Source organism: Cyphellophora attinorum, assembly GCF_001299255.1.
Source record: "Cyphellophora attinorum strain CBS 131958 chromosome Unknown Contig19, whole genome shotgun sequence".
Lineage (NCBI taxonomy): Eukaryota > Fungi > Ascomycota > Eurotiomycetes > Chaetothyriales > Cyphellophoraceae > Cyphellophora > Cyphellophora attinorum.
Genome location: NW_017253247.1, coordinates 135606 through 155462, shown reverse-complemented (window position 1 = coordinate 155462; position 19857 = coordinate 135606). Strand labels below are relative to the sequence as shown.

General features: G+C 53.1%; 6 protein-coding genes across 6 annotated transcripts; 4 read left to right on the top strand and 2 right to left on the bottom strand.

Moving 5' to 3' along the window:
* Window positions 1-555: 555 nt before the first annotated feature.
* Window positions 556-2238, top strand: AB675_12022 (putative acyl-coenzyme A synthetase; the record flags this gene model as incomplete). Its single annotated transcript, XM_018140919.1, has 1 exon — window positions 556-2238. One exon carries the CDS (start codon window positions 556-558, stop codon window positions 2236-2238), a length of 1683 nt encoding a protein of 560 aa, XP_017998302.1.
* Window positions 2239-2968: 730 nt separating this feature from the next.
* On the top strand, window positions 2969-3986 carry AB675_12021 (5'-hydroxyaverantin dehydrogenase; the record flags this gene model as incomplete). The annotated part of the gene is made up of 4 exons (XM_018140918.1): window positions 2969-3174; window positions 3216-3593; window positions 3647-3792; window positions 3835-3986. The coding sequence occupies 4 exons, from the start codon at window positions 2969-2971 to the stop codon at window positions 3984-3986; spliced, it is 882 nt and encodes a 293-aa protein (XP_017998374.1).
* A 481-nt stretch (window positions 3987-4467) lies between these two features.
* AB675_12020 (uncharacterized protein) lies at window positions 4468-5446 on the top strand (the record flags this gene model as incomplete). Its single annotated transcript, XM_018140917.1, has 2 exons — window positions 4468-4544; window positions 4627-5446. The coding sequence occupies 2 exons, from the start codon at window positions 4468-4470 to the stop codon at window positions 5444-5446; spliced, it is 897 nt and encodes a 298-aa protein (XP_017998247.1).
* Window positions 5447-8131: 2685 nt separating this feature from the next.
* AB675_12019 (uncharacterized protein) lies at window positions 8132-9223 on the bottom strand (the record flags this gene model as incomplete). The annotated part of the gene is made up of 1 exon (XM_018140915.1): window positions 8132-9223. The coding sequence occupies one exon, from the start codon at window positions 9221-9223 to the stop codon at window positions 8132-8134; it is 1092 nt and encodes a 363-aa protein (XP_017998254.1).
* A 5261-nt stretch (window positions 9224-14484) lies between these two features.
* On the top strand, window positions 14485-16578 carry AB675_12018 (uncharacterized protein; the record flags this gene model as incomplete). The annotated part of the gene is made up of 1 exon (XM_018140914.1): window positions 14485-16578. One exon carries the CDS (start codon window positions 14485-14487, stop codon window positions 16576-16578), a length of 2094 nt encoding a protein of 697 aa, XP_017998383.1.
* Window positions 16579-17117: 539 nt separating this feature from the next.
* On the bottom strand, window positions 17118-18223 carry AB675_12017 (uncharacterized protein; the record flags this gene model as incomplete). The annotated part of the gene is made up of 2 exons (XM_018140913.1): window positions 17118-18088; window positions 18139-18223. The coding sequence occupies 2 exons, from the start codon at window positions 18221-18223 to the stop codon at window positions 17118-17120; spliced, it is 1056 nt and encodes a 351-aa protein (XP_017998388.1).
* Window positions 18224-19857: the final 1634 nt, after the last annotated feature.

The window sequence follows — 19857 nt, the reverse complement described above, 5'->3', positions numbered from 1 at the left end:
GTGGAATATTCGATTCGCCCATAAGCTATCGCCGCCTGAAAACACCTTCGAGTGAGCCAATCGAAGCATGACATCTTGCGGAGGGATGAGCTTGGCTCGAAGTCGGGACAGCATACGATAGTCGGCTAGCACTTTGGAGCGCCATTCCGACTACGTGGTGCTCGAAGGAGCAACTCCATCGGCCAAGATCAATTGCACGCCCTATCGACGACCGCTTACCACTGCCTGGCCAGGACGAAGATTGCTAGTGAAGGTCGATAAGTGGACATCAAGTTATGCTCTCGTAGCTCGGCGAGTTTGTCCATGGAGTCCGGGCGATCTTGGCACGCCCCAGATTGACAGTGGGTCTGAGGTGACCGAGGTTAAGACAGGCCCCGAGTATATCCGCCTCAAGGACTAGCAAGGTAGGTATACACTAACGTCAGCATGGTACCCGTGTCGCTATATAGAGCTTGTCTGTATGCCAGATTCGCCTTCTCGTGCAGGTCTCTCGCTCCGACGACACTGGGCCCTTAGAGGCCAACATCATAGAGAGCGCAAACACCATCCGCTAACATGCCGTACAAGTCACCATACCCCGACCTGGAGATACCAAAATGCAACGTCCTCTCATTTGTGTTCCCAGAGGGCGAAAAGCCGTCGAACAAGCCACTATGGATCGACGCCGCCAATCCGGACCACTCGTTGAGTCCGGCACAAATGCTTTCCTGGGTCAAGCGCTTTGCGGTTGGCCTCGATAACCTGCAGATACCGAAGGAGAAGGCGATCATGGTGTTTACACCCAATCACCTCTATGTTCCCATCGTATATCTCGCCAGCGGCGGCTCCGGCCGCATCTTCACGGGCGCCAATCCGACATATACTGTGAACGAAGTAGCTCATCAGATGGGCGCCATCGAAGCAGCTCTTCTCTTCGTTCATCCGGATTTGCTCCAGACCGCGGTCAAGGCAGCGAAACAGGCCAACTTCCCACTTTCTCACGTCTACCAATTCTCTGAGACTGAACAGCCCACGACCTCAGATGGCATCAAGGACTGGCGGAGCATGCTAGCGTCCCCTGCCGCCTCCAAGGCCTGGCAATGGGAACCTCTTTCCGGCGATGCGTCAGTCAAGACAGTCTGCTGCGTCAATTTCTCCTCTGGCACGACCGGCCTGCCGAAAGGCGTCATGATCTCCCACCACAACCTCATCGCCAACTCAACCCAATCTATCTACAATAAATACTCCGGTACGCCCTATTCCATCAACAAGCCAGACCCCAACGAGCGCTGGCTCGCCATGCTGCCGCTCTACCACGCCTACTCCCAGCTCTGGACGATCAACATTGCCACCAAACTCAACGTCACATGCTACTTAATGGGCAAGTTCGTCTTCGAGGACTACCTACGGTATATCGAGAAGTACAAGATCACGCATATGCAGACTGTGCCACCTGTGATCGTCCAGATCAGCAAGCGTACTGAGCTGACTAAGAAGTACGACCTTACCTCAGTGAAACATATCATGTGTGGCGCCGCGCCACTGAAGAGCGAGATGCAGAACGATGTCAAACGCAAGCTTGGGTGCGTGATAGCGCAGGGCTGGGGTATGACTGAGACGACCTGTGTTGGGATGATCGTCCCGGGAATGGTCTACGACGACACCGGTAGCATTGGATATTTGATTCCGAACACGGAAGCGAAGCTCATCGACGAGGAGGGGAAGGAAGTCACAGGTGATGGCGCTAGAGGAGAGCTGCTGCTCAGGGGTCCACAGATCATGATCGGCTACTGGCGGAATGCGCAAGCGACGAAGGATTCAATTGATGCCCAGGGGTGGTTCCGATCAGGGGACGTAGCTCTTCTCGAGGACGGCAAGCAGGGCCAGAAGTGGTGGATCGTGGACCGGATGAAGGAACTGATCAAGGTCAAGGGTCTCCAGGTAGCGCCGGCAGAGCTGGAGGGTGTGCTGACAGAGCACCCGGACATTGCTGATGCGGCTGTGTGTGGTATCTCGGTAGACGACGATGAGGCGCCTCGTGGGTATGTTGTACTGCAGAGTGGTGCGAAGGTGTCGGAAGAAGATATACAGAAGTTTGTGGCGGACAAGGTCGCGAGGCATAAGCGGTTGACAGGAGGCGTGAAATTTGTCGATGAGGTGCCGAAGAACCCGTCAGGCAAGATAATGCGCAAGATCATGAGGGAGTGGGCGAAGAGGGATGCTGCAGAGGTTTCTGACAAGCTCAAAGCCAGGATATAATGACGCCGTCTTGATGTCCTCGAAGCTTGGGTTTTCCATGAGCCATACGTGCTGTTGACGAGGTCTCGATCTGCATTATCGCAGGAATCATTTGCTCGAGGCAGCAGTCCACGCATTAGCTTCAGTGCTGCGTCTTCTCCATGGTGATCGCTGGCTTCGATTGTGCTTACCTATCAGCCTTCGTGAGCGTTGAACTAGTGACGAAGAGGGAATACTGGAACTCAGGAAGAACGCGTTGCCTTACGCCTTGTGGGTTCTGGTGGAGCAGCGGGCGCCAAGCTCGCCGATGACCTCCACTGGGCCAGGGGTGGTGTGTGCCTTTTCGGACTCCCAGCAACCTCACAGCGCAGTACGCATCCCAGAGAACCATTTCGGACAGCTTCGCTCCTCGTATGCGGGCTTGCGAGACAGAACGCATAACGCGCGGATGTACGAGTCATGCACGGGGCGTCGGGACAATGGCGTTGGCCTAGACCTCCCCCTCCCATTCGAGCTCCTCCTGACAAGAGCTAAATTTCCCCGCAATGTCCTGCGAGCCTAGGTTCGATGGGATCAATACACCTTAGTCAGGCGACCATCCAGCACGCTGCCGTCCCCTGTCTCCCTGGATACGTTGATATTGCAAATATCGGGGCCGACCATTGACAGACCTTAGACCTTCCCATCGTTCACTCTTGTCCGAGACCCCAATTCGGCACATACCCATCATTGCTAGTATACCTGTTCCACGATGCCTCCCACAGGACCAGTTGACCTCAAGAAGGAAGTGAACTTCGCTTCTCTCAAGGACCGCAATGTCCTCATTACCGGCGGCGTGTCTGGGTTGGGGAAGACCATGGTGAAGATGTTCGCACGGCATGGCGCCAACATTGTCGTTGGCGATGTTCAAGACAACCTGGGAGCTGCACTTGAGAAAGAGCTGGGTGGTGATGCGAAGTATGTGCTTCTCGTTGTAAAGGTCTCTACTAAGCCTCTAGGATCAAATATGTCCACGTCGACGTGACATCTTTCGAATCACAAGTTGCCATGCTTCGTCAGGCTCTGGAGTTCTTCCCACGGAATGAAGTCGATATCTTCGTCCCTTGCGCTGGCGTGCTTGGCGCCCCAACGAACGTAGCTCCGGCTGATCCAAGTGAGCTGGCCAATTTGAAGTCTCCGCCAGCCGACATGAATGGTCGTATCATTAGTGTCAACCTAACAGGTGTCTTTAATGGGGTGATGCTTGTCGCGAGATATGGTTTCGGCTTGCACAAGAACCCCAAGCCTGAGCCGACCAAGAGCGTCGTGCTTATAGCTTCGCTCGCAGGGTATTGTGGTGCAGAGGCTCCGTCGAATACACGACAACCAAGTATGGCGTTCGTGGACTTCTCCGTGGACTTCGCAAACAGCTCGCTGGGATGAATGTCAGGCTCAACGCCGTAGCACCATTCTACGTGGAGACGCCAATGACAGAGCAGGCGGTGCCGGTGTTGAAGCAACTTGGCATTCCCATCGCCTCTACTGAGCACGTCACAGAAGCTGTGGCACGACTGTCAACGGACGAAAACGCTTACGGTGAGTGTCCCAATATTGTTTACGCACGATGCTGATGGGTAGGTCGTTCTATCTTTGTTATGCCAGAGGGCCTGTCAGATGGTGGTGACGATGCCGCGGGTGGCGAGGGAGGGCAGTCCTTCTCAACGAAAGCCTTTGGGGAGCATTGGGCGGTGCTCGTAAATGGACCAATGTCGGACAGTATCGTAGCCTAGAAGGTATTTACGGAGCGGATGATATCCATGATTCGGACTATCGATTTGCGGCCCATCACAGCTAATGATCTGTTCGGCTCCTTTTACGTTGAACCATGCGCTTAACTTCACTAGAGCTCCACTAAGGTGACTGGAATTCCATGATCTGACTCTACAGAGCGAGTGATCTGACGCAGCGAAGCGAATGATCTGACGCAAGAGAGCGAGTAATCTGACGCAACAGAGAGAGTGACTTGCCGCAGCGCACAAACTAATTAGCTGTCGCAGAGAGCCTCATTAGACGCGACGGTAAGGACTCGGGGAAGGGCACAAAATCTGCCGCACGATCGTGGTCGCTGTGAATTCAGGTGAAGGGTTACCTGGGTGCCACTTGGCAAAATCGAATCGAGAAACCTGAACTTTGACAATTCTTGTCAAACTTCAACACAACACTGTCGTCGAGTACGTACAACTAAACCTCTTCATTTGGCTGCTTTGACCGATGGCCTTCCGTTGGCAGCCGTACGGAAAGCGAGCTGCATTTCTTGATTCGCCGCTGTGTGGTGGCTTCAAGCCAAGGTATGTTCGACGACCTCAAAAATTTAGCCAGTGTTGCTCGAAGCAAGCCAGGACCTGTTTCCGATTGACTGACCAGAATCAGGCCTCCTTTCCACTACTTGCCCAGACCAGAACCTGCAGCGCCGTCATCACGGAAGAATCTCCTCCAGCTACCGATCGAAATCCGGCTCCGCATCTATGAGCAATTATTCTCCGATGACAGTCTCCTACTCATCGGCAGAAATTCTCTTGAGGAGTATTCACCACCGATTACTCTGTATGGTCCATCTGCGCCCAAGTTCCCTTTTCCGCTGGGCCCCGACGACGCGTATAACAACTTGACCTCCGCCTTACCGGTGTTCGTCAACATCTACCACTCTGGCAACCTTCCAGCGCTCCTTCAAGTCTGCCACCAGATACGCGACGAGGCATTGCCATGCTTCTCTAAGGCGACAACTGTTGCGGTCCTCCCGCCAAGGGACACATCACGTCTCTCCGCGATCCGCCTAGTCCCTCGCCATTACCTCAACCATACCACGTGTGTCATTCTCGGCCACGACTGCAAGGTCAGCGAGCCGACGTTCTACGGCGATGACTTCAGATATTCGGTCCAAGATGCCATCGACCATAGTTGGTTTCCAAATCTGCAGGACTTGCGCATTGTGATTGGACAGCTGCATCGTTGTGACTTGCGTCCCTTCGATACACTGAAGTCTGAGGCAAAGTGGTGCCTGGAGCAGATGCCATCCATCGGTGTGTTCTACTGCAAGCTTTCTGCGATGGGACGGAAACTGCTGCCGAGGCTCTTTCTGCATGCTATCTACCCGCAACGGCTGCTGCAGGGACCGGCCATGGAGGTCCGCCCCTACGGCTTCGTTCTGGACCTGATCAATGCCAATTCCATGGCATTGAGATTCGTATGAGTTCGATGTGTTGGCGTGGCAGATCGTCATCCGGCCACAGAATTATCTGCAAGGCGGTCTAAGTAACTCCAGGTACAGGTCATGTTGGATTAGCGGTGGCATGTGGGCACGACGTTAGGATACGGGAAACAATAGATCCAGAAGTCGACCACGCTTCTGTGGGGTACATGTGCTGCCTCTGTTTCGATGGAGCAGAATTGTATTATCAGCCAAAGTTTTCTAGGCCGTCCGCGCTGACGGACTCAGCAGACGTACACAATGTATTTCCATAGCATGATACGCATCGAAACGGACATGCAGTGGATTTTGCGTAGACACAGTTCAAGGTTGATCAGCAGTGACAGCTGCAGTGTACATGAAGTTTCTGCAGGGGATGCATATATACGCAACTTTAGCGATTCCTTACGGTTTGCTTCTCTTTGGTACACCTGCAGCCCAATGTTTCAGAATCGACTGTATTGAACAGCACGACATGCCTCCGAGTCACTCGCAGTGCTGTTCTAGAATCTGAAAGCGGACGTTGTCAAATACATAGACGATGGAAGGTACTCATGGGTCTTGCTCGATCCTAGTCTCGACGCATCAATATCGAAATGCCAGACGGCACAAGCATTCGCTGTCACCATCGAATAAAGACAACATCAGCGACCTCCAGGCCCTGTCCCGTCTAGGCAAGTTCCCATCGCGCCTAGAGACCTACTGCCATTGGCTCTTCCTCACGCTAGGCAATTGGGTGGGTGTGAAGTAAAATATCCGCGATGAGGGTAGCAATCGCCTACGCCCATGCTTGCACCGAATCTGCCGCACGTGTGCCGTACTTCATTGGGTATGTCAACCATATCTGCCGTGTAAGAGCATCACACCGGTCAACACCATAGTCTGTGCCTTCTGGAAGGATACCATCGGCGGCAAAGGTATCGCGGCCCCCAACGTTCGATACCATACCTTACCATTCGTACCACGACCGGTCAAGGAACACGATATCCGTAGACCTGTTGGTAACCGAGCCAGCCTCGCAGCAAATTGACAGGTTTGGTGGGATTTGACAGCTGTGAACGCCTGCAACGAGCCGTGACCCGTCACTTTTCGTAGCTATCGTCCATGATTGAGGGAAGAATTGGCCCATTGGGCTTCCGACAGATCTGTCAGATGCAGGTCTCGTTGTGTTCGCAGCGGCGTTCGCCTAAGCGACATGCAGGCGATGCATGGGAGACTCCGCCATGTGGTTCACGTGCAGTTTGTGAGGTAGTTTGTTTGCTTCTGCGCGTCTGAGCGTCTCGTCGGATTATCATCGACGAGACCTGCGGGACGATTGCGGTGCTGTGTCGAGCTTGAGGCTCGACCCTTGCTGGCACACTGAGGATCTCACAGTGCTCTACACAACTAGTCGAGCAAGATGATGGCAATTGGTGTGTAGGACAGAGCATGCTTGGGCGCTTAAGTAGGGCATGGGGAACTTACAGCCATGCAAGTACACGCCGATCGTCGAAACTCTCACAATCCTCTAAAACAATAGTTATGCCATGCATCTGCGCACCTGCCTACTAGGTACCTCACGTCTCTTGGAAGTCCGCTTCAAATGTAAAGACGTGTATAGACAACTTGCTCTGGCGATGGCTGGAATACCTAGCTCAAGCAGCTATCGAGCATGTGAGGTCATCATCAAGTTGCTATCGATGTGCTTCAAGCCGAACCAGAGCCTGTTTGGGGAGGAAGAGGGGAACGCCTTTGCGTAGTCATCACATTTAGGCGCCGCGGCACACGCCATCAGGCATGAGTTGGACCCGCCACGATCCGGGGCAAACGACGTCCTTGCTGTTGACGCTGCTTAGCTCCTTTGTGATGCGGACTTGTGGTGTGCCTGCGGTGCCGCTCGTCTGTTCGATGGGCGCTGTGCTATGGCGAGCAGTGACCCAGGCAGATCTGACGGCGCACCACACTGTGGGCGATGGCAGTGCAGTGCCTGGCTCAAGGCCAGAGCGCGAGAAGTAAGTCAAGCACGATGCAGTATAGCACGACTAAGAGGAAGGTATTCCAGGTTGTTTGTTGGTAGGTATATTACAGATTACCATCATGTGCATGAAGGTCTAGCTACTTCCTCCCAGCGCACGTACTCCTGCCGGTCAATGACAGACGCATATCGTGCTCGATCCGTAGTCCAGTCCTTGCGGACACATTGTATTCTCTCCCGACATCACCATCAAGTGATGAACCTGCAACGCAAAAGTAAAAACCACCCAGTAAACTTGGTGATACAGGGGTATCTCTGCAGCAAAAAGACTCGATAATGAGACCGTCCATAATAGTGTTCGCCTCAGTAGTGACCGTTCTATCGTGGTTTGCCGGAACTTTTGCCATCCGAGAATGTTACATGAAGTGAATGGAGAAACGATCCTTGACGCCGTGCTGAAATCGACCCGATATGATACATCCGCTGAGTGAAAGTCGCGAAAAGATTGATGTTGTCGATTTCCCAGCGGCGTGCCCGAGCTGGCGCCTGATAGTCGCCTCCTCCACGCGTATCCTCATTGTCGAATAATCAGATCAAGCAGTAATTCCGTGTGCGATGCCAGGATCGACGATGTCGCCGCCTGACTCCCAAAACATAAAGAAATCCGAGGTGGCAAATGATGCATCGCCACCATAATGACTCACGGCGATCCGCGTACGAGGCTGACGCCTGAATCAAGCGAGGGATGGGCGGCGAAGAATTTCTTCGCAATTTGCATCGAACCGATGGTTCCAGGTGCGCATACTCTGCATGAGTCGCTCAGTCGAATCCAGGTAACGATTCTTGTTGAACATGGAATCGACAAACTCGGTTCCAGCATTGCGCCCCATCTTCTTGCTACCCTCTCGCTTGGCAGCCTTCAGCATGTAGTACTCGCACTCCTTGAGCAGGGCCTTGAACTTGTCCCAGAGTCGATCGGCACTCTCAAGGAAATCGGTGATGAGTTCGCGAGAGTCCGCGGAGCGAATGCGAGGTAGACACTCATCGGCACGCTTCATCTTTCCAGCGAGCTTAATGAGGAGCAACCACATCTCGCCGGCTACATCGGCAAATGGGTGAGACGCAGTGTATCGAAATACCGTCCAATCGTATATCCATTTGCCAAGAGAATTGGCGTCGAAGACAGACCCAAGAAGGATGATCGGAAGCTCAGTCGGATCCCAGTTCTTGATGGAATACCCAGGAGGTATGCCAGCGCGAGCTGCGTCGTCATCCGTTGCCACTGGAGCTGTGTAACTTGGCTTGGACTTGTGAGTCGGCTTGGTGGTTGTTGACGCCCTTCTGGTCTTGGTACTGGTGCGACGAGGTGCTTCTGAATAAACCTTTTCCTGTTGGTGGTAAACATACTCATCAGCAGCTGCCTTCGCCGAACTTTTTGTTGGAGTTCGATGTGTTACTCGCGGCTCAGTGTAGTACCCAGAACCACCATTTCGATAGATGGGCTGTGTCTGCTGGCTCTTTGTGCGTGTATGGTATTTGGTGTTTGCGAAATCATATCGACGTCGAGTGCCGTCATTGTCGGTACTCACATATACATTCTTTCGCGGAGTAGCGTAGTCTTGCGACTCGTACCACGGCGGAGATCCACCAGCAGGGCTGTAATAACCACCCTCGCGTGGTGAATAGCTGGTACGACGGACATGACCAGATCGCTTCGGTGTCTGGTCGTAGGCCGCGTGGTACACATACTCGTTGGAGCTGTATGGCGACTCTGGGTCGTAGAATTTGGTGTAGTGGGTCGGAGGTACGCCGTAGTGGTACGCCATCTTGGTCTTCCTCTTCAATCTTTCAGTCTCTTCACCTCAACTTCACGCCCTTCCTCCCTTCCGAAACCCTTCTGGTTCCCCTCGATCGCGGTAGGATTCTGTGTGGTGTGAGATAGCTATGCGCCTAGGCGAAGTAGTTGTGGGGATTGACGTGTTTGCGCAGCTTCTCATAGTATCGCGTTTCGAGGAATGTGGATAGTTCTAGGTAAACTGAGCTTTCCAATACTCAGTTTGAACAGCAATTGGGCTGGTAGTTGTTTGAACGTGTCGTGTAAACGCAAAGATGCGATAGAGTGACTCGAAAGGTCGTACGACGTGAAAAGTGCTCTCTTTTGTTTGATGAGCACAAATTTGTTGATGGAATTCTGAACAGACTCCACCAATGTGGCCTGGGGGTCGAAGAATTGGCGTCAATTTGGTGACTCTTTCGCGACGATCGGTCGAAACAAGAGTCGTCGGATGAGGATATCCAAACCTCCGCGACGCCTTTGTACCGTTGAGCTTGCCTTAGAATGTCCTAGAACCTACTCGACAACTCGAGAAGGCGGAGGAGTGGTCGAAGGGCAATTTCGGGAGACGAGCCCGCGATCCCAGGAAATGAGATTGGATTTTAGTGATGTTGAGACGAGGCTCTGAGAGCGACGAAGGGGTATAAAGGGGTGGACTGCAGCTGTCTGCTGAAGTGGGAAGCCCCTGGGCTGTCAGATTTGTCTAGCGAGAAGTTCTGCTTGACGAGTGGCTGACCCACGATCATGCACTGTTGCAACCTTGATGAAGCGCTAGCCAGTCATCACCTTCTAGCGGCCTCCACGGACTGACAGGGGTGCCCGACCACCGTATTGAATCGGGTATGCGTATTGTCAGGACCGAGTCCCGTAACAAATGGTGAGGAGTCGATGAGAAGGTGGGTGGTTGGGAAGTTAAGTAGTCTTGTCGATTGGGGTGGCGACAAGGCTCGTCGATGCCTGATTAAATGTGCTGCCTAGCATTTATATCGCTTTGTCGCGACAAGAAACACAGCCACACATTATTCGTGATCAACACGTGCGATCGAAGATGAGAGCGAGTGCTCGTAAAAGAAACCTCGATTGATTGTGTAAGAAATGCGCGCACCGACGACATCGCGCGAACTTGCCAGAAGGATTCCCTTTGGAGCGAGAAATCCTCGCCTGAGGTCACGTGCACAGCGAACATACCAGTAATCAGCCATACCACTCTTTCGGCGTTTGTCTGGGCGGAGGTAAGTTCTAGGTCGAAGGCCGGACGATGCGAATGGGCGCCGAGGGTTCTCCTCCCGTGGTCCTGTGTGAAATCGTGTGTAACGGCCCAAAAATATTTTACAGATGCAGTGGCAGCGCTGAGAGTCGCCGAACTGAACCTCAGGCTGCATAGGTGCTCAAGCCTAATTCGATGGCTCTGGTTATTCAGCTGCAAGGCCGTCGACATCTTATTCAGTGGATGACAACGTCTGCATATCATGGCTGAATATTCTATCAGGATGAAGCGACTGGTCCTCATCCTCTCATTCTGCAGCTACTCGGCACAGATGATGTCAATGCTATTATTATGGCAATGCGAATGCACGATCGTGACTCGAGCGCAGGGTAAGATTTCCAGTCCAACCACCACATTTTACCATATCCTGGAGGCGATAGACGGCTCCAGGGCTCGTTAAGCCCGGTCTCAGTGCCTAGACAGCTTGCCAACCCTCGAAGATCATTGGTGCCCTCGCACTTGACACTCATAAGACCAGGCAAGCGAGGCTCTTCTTCCCAGCCTCCAACCCTGCTTTCAAGTAGGCGTCCCTGCTTGCCTAGGCTACAAGGCAACGAGGCCCCGCTACCGTCGAAAATGAAACCACTGGATGTTTGCTGTCCCGGTCAATATGATAGATCTGGCCAACTCGTCGGCCGTTTGGCTATGCGGTCGAGGGTTTGCAGTAAGTCACATCTGACAGGTCTCTTGTGTGACGCTTGGGTAGGTACTTGACTGATCTGCGGCCCGGTAAGCAAATGTCCTCGACATTTGGGTCATTGTGCTACAAGAGCCAGCTGTGATCACAAGCTGAGCGGATCAGGGCTTTGGTTCGTGCGACATTCGACAAACCGTCTGCGCCGAGTGTCGCGAGATCTTGCCTATTTCGCGCATGTTACCGTCTCTATTCTGAGATGGTGTATCGCAGTCGATTGCTACTATTTGGTCCTTCGAGCTTTCGCGCGCCGAGTTCCAGCGTCCCAAGATCCTTCGCAACCACAACACTGGAGTATGGTCACATTCAATACCTTACCTAGGTACAGGTCACTCACCGCTGTTGCAATGCTGTCTAGGTACCTGAACTCGTGGGTTCTCAGCAACATATCTCAGGTTGCCACCTCATCGGGGCGTCTTGGCACATTGGGCAGCAACGAATGGTCACTGACCATACGCACATGGCCGCCTCATTCTTGCATGTTTGAGGGCTTCAGACACCTATTATGACTGCTGTACGTTCGCTAGGCTGCAAGGCGGGTCTCGTGCCGTTCCGCATGCTTATCGCAGCTCGAAGCGACTTTTGGGCACAAACATAGGAATCCAGATGGTACAACGTCCACAGGCTGAGTACTCTCATGGACGTTCTCTGGGGAGCAAACCTTGGACGGGGCTGGCAACGCTACTCATCACAAGCCTGCTAGGCCATAATGAGAACGACTGCTCCTGGCCTGATCGTCTGCTATTGGCGTGGTCTGTCGAGCACACGAGCAGCCTACCTACGCTTCCAGACAGAGCGCACGTGCTCACCCACTGTACGAGGCAGCGCAGTCTACTCTTTGTCTATCAGGTGAGGTTTTGATTTTCTTTCCCCGTCTTGACAGATATGCAACTCGGGAAATAGCAGGCTGGTATTCTGAGGAGGATGTATCGGCAATCGCGCTGCTGCGCGCCAGGGCAGGTCATGCAAACGGGACACTGCCGGAGGTGTGCTGGTCGATTCGTCAAATGTTTGCAATCGGCTTGGGTCACAAACAGAAGATACAAAGACGGCTGCGATGGCTGGGGCTCGTGGGCTCGGCGGCGGGACGGAGGGAATTCGTAGAACTGATGCTTGCCAAGCCAACATCCGACATCTGGTAGGTATATGGGCAACATGACATTCATCTGGCCCCGTCCTCTTGTAGTCGGTGGGAGGTTCAATTCATTCTGATGATGGACCCGGTGACTATGACGCAAATGCAAATTTCCATAGACGTGTCCGAGTCTCTTATACCGATGATGGAATCCTTGTCACGGTCGTACTCAAGTTGCCAAATGTAGCACCTACTCTTTCGGATTACTGGCTGACACTAGGGTCTATATGCTCACCTTCAGCAAAAGTACTTGAGGTTCTTCTTCCCGACGAAGTTGTTGGAATTGGAGACAGCGCTGTTGGAATCGACTTGCACTTTACTCAACTGTCCTCCAACCTGCCGACAAATCACATGCAACTCGTCCGCTCCATCTGCATTCATTACCATTATGCGAGGAGCCAATGCCCTCCGATGGCGATGAACGATGACAGGAATGACAACGGCAAGCCTGTTGTTTCATTCATGAAGCGCTGCTCGACCTGATGCAGGCATCGACGATTGCACCACAAAGGCTCGCGCTGTCATACACCACTGAGAAAACGACCCTCTGCGCCCATGATCACTCGGTATAGCTAGCGACGCTCACAGCGCGTGTCCATAAGCACTGCCTCCCTCGGTCTTTCCAAAGCGCGTGGAACCCGGCTCAGACTCAACAGCTAAGGCAATGCCCAGACATGTCTCCGAGAACAAGTTGGAGTGCACTGCGAATGTTCAAAGCCAGAAAGCTCACATACGCCAAGCCTGGATAAAAGACGAGGATGTCTTCCACCGATACCCTATTTACCAGGATCGAGCATCCGTTGTGGATCGAAGACCGCTGGAACGCTCTGCTCTTATCTGCGGAGCTCGCGACCACAATCGTATGCACTTTCGATAAGTTCATTCGGTCTTACACGTTTCTGGTGCATCTCTATGCATGGAAGACTGAACACGTTTCTAGAAGATTTCTGGAATGCTATGGCGAAGAACGTGCACCTTGGCCCTGCAGAGCGACTGTTGAGCAACAGCGGTACCTGATAACGGAACTCAAAGGGACGGGAGAACGTTTTGTCGCAGGGCCTCGGTAGCCAATATGGAGAGGGAGCGCCCCCTAAGCGAACACCTCATGGGCATCGTGCATCGGAAATCCTCACTTACCCCAAGAATTCTGTCATGCACCGCCTATCAAAAGCGCGGCATTGACCGGGTTCCTGGTGAGGCGAGGCCCGTTTCAATGCAACCGTCCTTCGCTCCGGGCTTGCTATGGCGCCTATTGGATGGACAGCGCCTTTGCCACGATGATCAGCAAGTGATTGCCTGCAGCATGCTCCATCGCAGAGATCTTGACTACCCAGAACTCCCCATGCCCGACCGGGTGTGAGCTACTGCCCGAACCCAAAGATAGGTCTGGCGGTCTGCCACCTGTGTTCGAGTTCACTCCCAACAGCACCTGCCCCCCGACGAGGCATGTGCCTGATTCAGTATCGTCGAGGTCTTCCTACACGTTTTCACGTTCGTTAGGAGGGAAGTGACAGCGACGTCACGTATCTGACCACGATAGCCCCCACCCCGACGCCCTCACGGCTGGCTGCATCACTTCCCCACACATTCGCTCACAAAGTTCATTGCGCAACTTCGAACCTCAGAAGTGCTGCAGGTGCGGTCGTAGCTCCTCGACCATTGTGTCTGCTATTCAGCGACGCGATGTCTGCGGTGGCGACAATGAAAGCAGCCGCTTCGGTTCCGGCAGACGGACCTGCACCGCGGAAGAGGAGGAAGCGAGCAGCCCCGGCAGGCGCTGCTAACGATTGCTTCACGTGCTCGAGTAGAAGTGTCAAATGCGACCGCAGAAGACCTTACTGCTCGCAGTGTCTGAACGATGGAAAAGACTGTGCTGGATACAAGACGCAGCTCACATGGGGCAACGGCGTTGCGTCAAGAGGGAAGCTGCGAGGCTTGTCGCTGCCGGTTGCGGCAGGAGCGAAGAAGGCAGGCGTTGCGTCGAAATCACGGCACCGCCCTTCTGCAAGCCTCAACTCCATCAACACAGCCATAACGGAACCGGTTTTGTCTATACCAAGCCCAGCATCGTCGCGGAGTACGACCAGTGCAGCAAACGAAACGCGCAGCATATCACCACCAATTATTTCACCGTTGCCGCGGGCTTGGGAGCCGGTCATGGGGCCGCAGCAATTCGCGTCAGCCACTACTCAACGCCGATGGTCTACAGAAGCTCCTCCGAGGTTCACTTTTCCAACAACCCAAGTGGTCGGATCGCCAGTTGACTCGACGTCGCTATATCCATCACACACGCACGACAGAGTTGGGTCGATGAGTGCGGTCTATCCTTCTCCAGCACCCGACGGTAGTATGTACGCGCAGCCAGCTACAAATGCCTCCATGTATACTGAAGGTAACGCATATGCGCGCCCGCAGCCTCTGAGCATCCCAATTCCGCAAAGTTCTATTTCTACTTCTGCCCCATTCACGCCCTTCGACACTGTATTCAACCAAAAGCAGAACGCAATTTTGGCGCAATTAGATCAGTCACTTGGTAACAGCCAGGAATACTCAGGCACCTCATATACTACGTCTCATAGGCTACAGCACGCAGCATCGACAGTGGACCAAGTTGGGACACTTGGGAGCTTGCCGGAACCGGCTCTGGATTACGACGGCGACGAAGATATCGAGGAATTGCAACGTCCAGGACTGAATCAGGTGATGGGGACCCAGGACTCGACCTTGAACTATGGACTTGGACTACAATTTCCGATGGCTCTTACAAGCCCATACCATGATATTGGATCAACGCCTCGGCTGAAGTATCTCATAAACTACTATGCAGAGGTGATCTCTCCAGTCATTGTTGCCTTTGACAGCTCGAGCAATCCTTTCCGTACCCACGTCCTTCACCTAGCCACCGAATCTGATGCTCTACAACATGCCATTGGTGCCCTGGCAGCCTCAAATTTGCGTCAAAGGAAAATGACCGGCGTACTGTCGACATGTAAGACAGACCCAGCACGAAGATCGTCGATCGCGCACCTCAATCTCTCAACCGCGGATGAGTCGCTGTTGTGGGACTTGCAGCAGGCAATGCACGAGGAAACACGGCTGAAGAATCATGCGGTCGCCCTGTTGAATCAGCAGCTGTCGCATCCCGGGATGAGATTGCAAGACTCGGCACTGGCCGTGCTCCTGATTCTATGCCTCTTTCACATGTGCGACACCGGCGTGGCAAAGTTCTCTACTCAGTTCCAGGGCGTAAAGAAGCTGCTAGCACTGAGAAAGACATCAGGTATTGCGGATACCGAGGAGGCACGATTCTGCAGGAAAATGTTTGCCTGGTGGGATGGTGTGACCAGCAGTGTCAATGAGCGCGAGGCCTTGTTTAGCAGATCCCTCCAATCACCTCCGACGTCACCTACGGATATTTTCAATAGCGAACTTGACAGCGATGATGGCTCGACCTCTTTCGAAATGTTAGCTGGTATCGATACAGGACTATTCCGCATTGTTTCGAGGCTGGGGCGGCTCAACATGCTTGCTCAAGGCAGCAATGTCGAAAAAGGAGAGGATATCGTAGCTCGGCCACCTACGACGATGGGGCAGCTGACTTCACAGCAAGCGTTTGGACAAGTATTCTCCGACGACAATAGTTGGCTTCCCTTCCCGCCACCGCATCTTCAGAATCCACAATATCCCATGACCGACGCACGCTCCGAACTGTTCCACCGGGAGCTCTCCGAGACGCTCCATCTTCTGTCCCACTGGACACCTTCGCCTCATCCAACTCCGAACCTCACGCCTTCCCAACAAGCCGACTTGCACAACCTTTCACTCACATTCTATCATGCTACACATCTCTATCTCGTGCGTTTACAGCAGCCTAATTTGCCTTCAGCCTCGCCACAGATCCATAGCATTGTGCAAGCTGCACTGTCGGAGATGGAGAAGGTCAAAGCAGACGTATACCTGCTCTGGCCGCTGTTCATTGCAGGAAGCGAGTGCGTTGGCGAGATGGAGCGAGCGAGGATCAGGCGCCGTGTTGCAGAGATACAAGGAGATAGTGGATTTGTGAACAACGGTGTTGCGGTAGGCATCCTGGAACGAGTATGGGCGACCATGGACGGCGAAGGTGAGCTTGGTGTGGTCAAGCAGGAGGTGAGCAACGGCAGTGGCGTAAATACCACGCCCTGCGGCTTTAGGTGGTCACGTACCATGAAGGATGCTGTTGGTGCTGGGACGGGAGAGTACATTGTGGTGTGAGCAACTGATAGGGCATCTGGGCTCGCAAGCATGGGCTGCGAGCGTCCGGAGAAGCAGTAAAGCATTCGGTGGCACACAAACTATGAAACAAAAGCGGTCTGAGACATTCAGACGAAGCATACGCTGGTGCAAATGACATCAACTTGGGGGGATGCCACAAGGAGACGCTCGATTAGGCGCGACATGTTCATGACGACGGGAGATGATGAAATATGATAGACGACAGCGACACGCAGCGAATATGAATGGAAATGAACATACGAAGAACTCCAGACGTGGACAGTGTGTGCCGCATCCATTTCATACTCAACTCGTTCCCCTTTGATTCGTTTAGTATGCACATCTTAATCTCCTTGCACGGATCAACACGAGTCACGTCTCCATTGTTCGAAGCAAAAGTCAATGGAGGAGCACTATTAAGTAATCGTTCAAACTGTGTTCGCTCAGAAATCCCTACGATAGCCAGAGAAGGTAAGTAGTAAATATACAGATATAGAACGAAACAGCCCTACAAGAGCCTCTGCCACACCTTGAAGCACCTACATTACCGTGCATCTCGGAGCCGCCTGCTCAATTCTCCGCCTGAGCGTGGCTAGCTTTTGCTTTTCCTCCGAGATCTGCAACTTGAGTTCGTTCTTCTTCTCCTCGTTCTCGACATGCTGCTTGAGCATCTTGACCTCACCCTTTAGCTTCTCTATCTGTACAGCTCTCTCGTCATGTTGCTTCTGCCAGGTCTTGTAGTCTATGCCGCTGTTCAATTCTAGCCGTTTCTCAAGTGCTTTGTGATCCTTTCTCAGGCTTTCCTTGTCTTCTTTGGCCTGCTGCACTATCGCCTGGTACTCATTTCTCGTCTTGAGAAGTTCGGCTTGCCAAGCTTTGTCGTGCTCTCTCACAGCAGACTGCAGATTCCTTTCCAGTCTCTCAAGCTTGGCCTCGTAAACCTCTGTCAGCTTGGCGAGCTCGCTGCGCATTTCCTGGCCTGCACCAGTTTCGTATAGCGTCTTGCCCTGCTCCATCTCGGTCTGGATGGCGAGTGGCTTCAGGTCTGAATTCAGGTATCTTTGCTCGATCAGATACTGGATGATTTCGCGGCCAGAGACTTCGTTCCTGTCCTGTCTGAATACCTTACTTCCGTTAGCGATCATAGAGCCCCAGTAGTCCTTTGTCGTCGTCAAGTCGGACTCATGGCGTTTCGCTGTGGTCCTGTCGGTGATGCCCCACATTGTCGTCGCCAGTACCACTTGGGACATGGCCTTGGCTCCGCACAGCTTTTTGAAGGACCGGAGATTCTTCATAGAACTACCACTCATCCGATTATCGGAGATCTTGTGGAGGTACAGGATTCCGGTGAGCAACAAGTTCCCTCCTTTCATCTTGCTCAACCAACCGGCAACATCCTGAAGGATCTCGGTGTCACTCCTATAGGTATCATCGAAGCCAGGCGTGTCGACCAGATAGAATGTTCCAATATGTGAATCGTAGCACTTGAAGATATCGACTCTGCCCGTGCCTAAGAGCCACATCAGCAAAGCAGCATCATGTTGATGCATGACGACTCACACGATTCGAGGGTGTTGCCGACGATAGACTTCTCCTCGCTAAAGAGATTGATGAACGTGCTCTTGCCTGAGCCTGTCAGGCCCATGACCGCAATAATCACATCTTCTGGTCTGATCACACGGCGAGTCAGCTCAGATCGAGGAGTTGGAGCGGATGATGCACTCGAAGATCTTACCTGAGGTTAAGAGAATCGGCGCTGCTTCTAGATTGGCCTCTGTGAGGACTCTGAATCATGCTGGTGATCGCTGCTGACCCTCACGAAGAAACTCTCGCGATGTATGATGTATCTATGGCTGACTTTCGGGCTTGAAGGCGAACTTCCTGGTGTTGCTGAAGCGACCGAAGTTGCTAGAAGTACAGAGGGAGTGGAGGAGACAACGACTGCCTGAGAAGGGGACATTATCCTGTCTTAGGCTGGAGCGTCCGTCCAAATTCTGCAAGAGAACAGGCCGATCAGTAGATGCGCTGTGGGCGACCTAGCGACGCGGCTCATGGTGCAAAAGGTCCGGGGCGCTCCTAGCAATCGGAACCATCGAGTGGCTCGTCTATTCTGACCGGTCGTGCTCTCGTATTGCTGCGGCTGAGGCAGCTCGAATAGTGCGAACTGACGTGCGTCTCAACAGCTGTAATTGGTCAAAACAACTAAAGCGGCAAGACACAGGCGCGTGGTGCAGCTCATGATTAAAGCATGGAAGCATGGATGCTAGCGGTCCTCTGCCAGCACTCAGAAGTTCCCTTGACCTTCTCTGGCGTCCCAAAGGACCCGAACTTGGTGGATGGGAGACTGACTTCTGGCCAGCAATTCCACGATATACACAACACCGTGCGTCACCCAGTTACCGTAACTTCTTAAGCACGAGACAATCCCTCAGACCAACTTCCTGCGGCTAATGCCATAGGCACATGCTCCTCGTTCCCGCCCTGCGCTCAAGACGTCCAGTCCAAGCAGATCTCCTACTAGCTCGACGGCGCCAGAAGTATGCTGTTGTCGAGCGAACATGCCTTCAGACAGATTCATTGCCGTCATGGGCATGACTGGTGCAGGGAAAAGCACCTTCATTCAGCAGGTCACTGGTCGTGATGATGTTGTTGTGGGCCACACGTTGGCGTCAAGTAAGCGAACCCGTAATGTACTTGTGTAATATAACTGACTACCGACGAACAGCGACGGAAGAAGTTGTCCCATACAAGTTCACTTGCGGCGAATATGCCACGACTCTGATCGATACTCCTGGATTCGACGATTCGCGCTTCAATGATGATATCATCGTCGACAAGATCCTGAAATGGCTTCGTGACTCAGCGAGCCGGAAGGAGCGACTGAATGGTATAATTTACGTCCACCGCATCACCGATAATCGTCTCCAAGGGTCCGCCAGGTCTAGCATGAATATGTTCCGTCAGCTGTGTGGTCCAGACTTTTTCAGTAAGGTTGTGCTTGCTACAAGCTTTTGGAATGCCATCGATCGCAAATTAGGCAAACGCCGTGAGCAAGAACTGACGGCAAACGACGATTTCTGGGGTCTTCTTCACAAACAAGGCTCATCGACCTGCAGGATCGGTCTGGATCTGGAGGCTGACCGTGCCTGGTGCTGCGTCTGTCCACACAGCAAAAGGCATTGGTACATGCGCAAAAGCAGATGCAAGCAGGACTTGTGCCTAGCCGGACAAGTGCCGCGACGTCTGTTTGCGCCGATCAACAACAGCTGGCTGCATCCT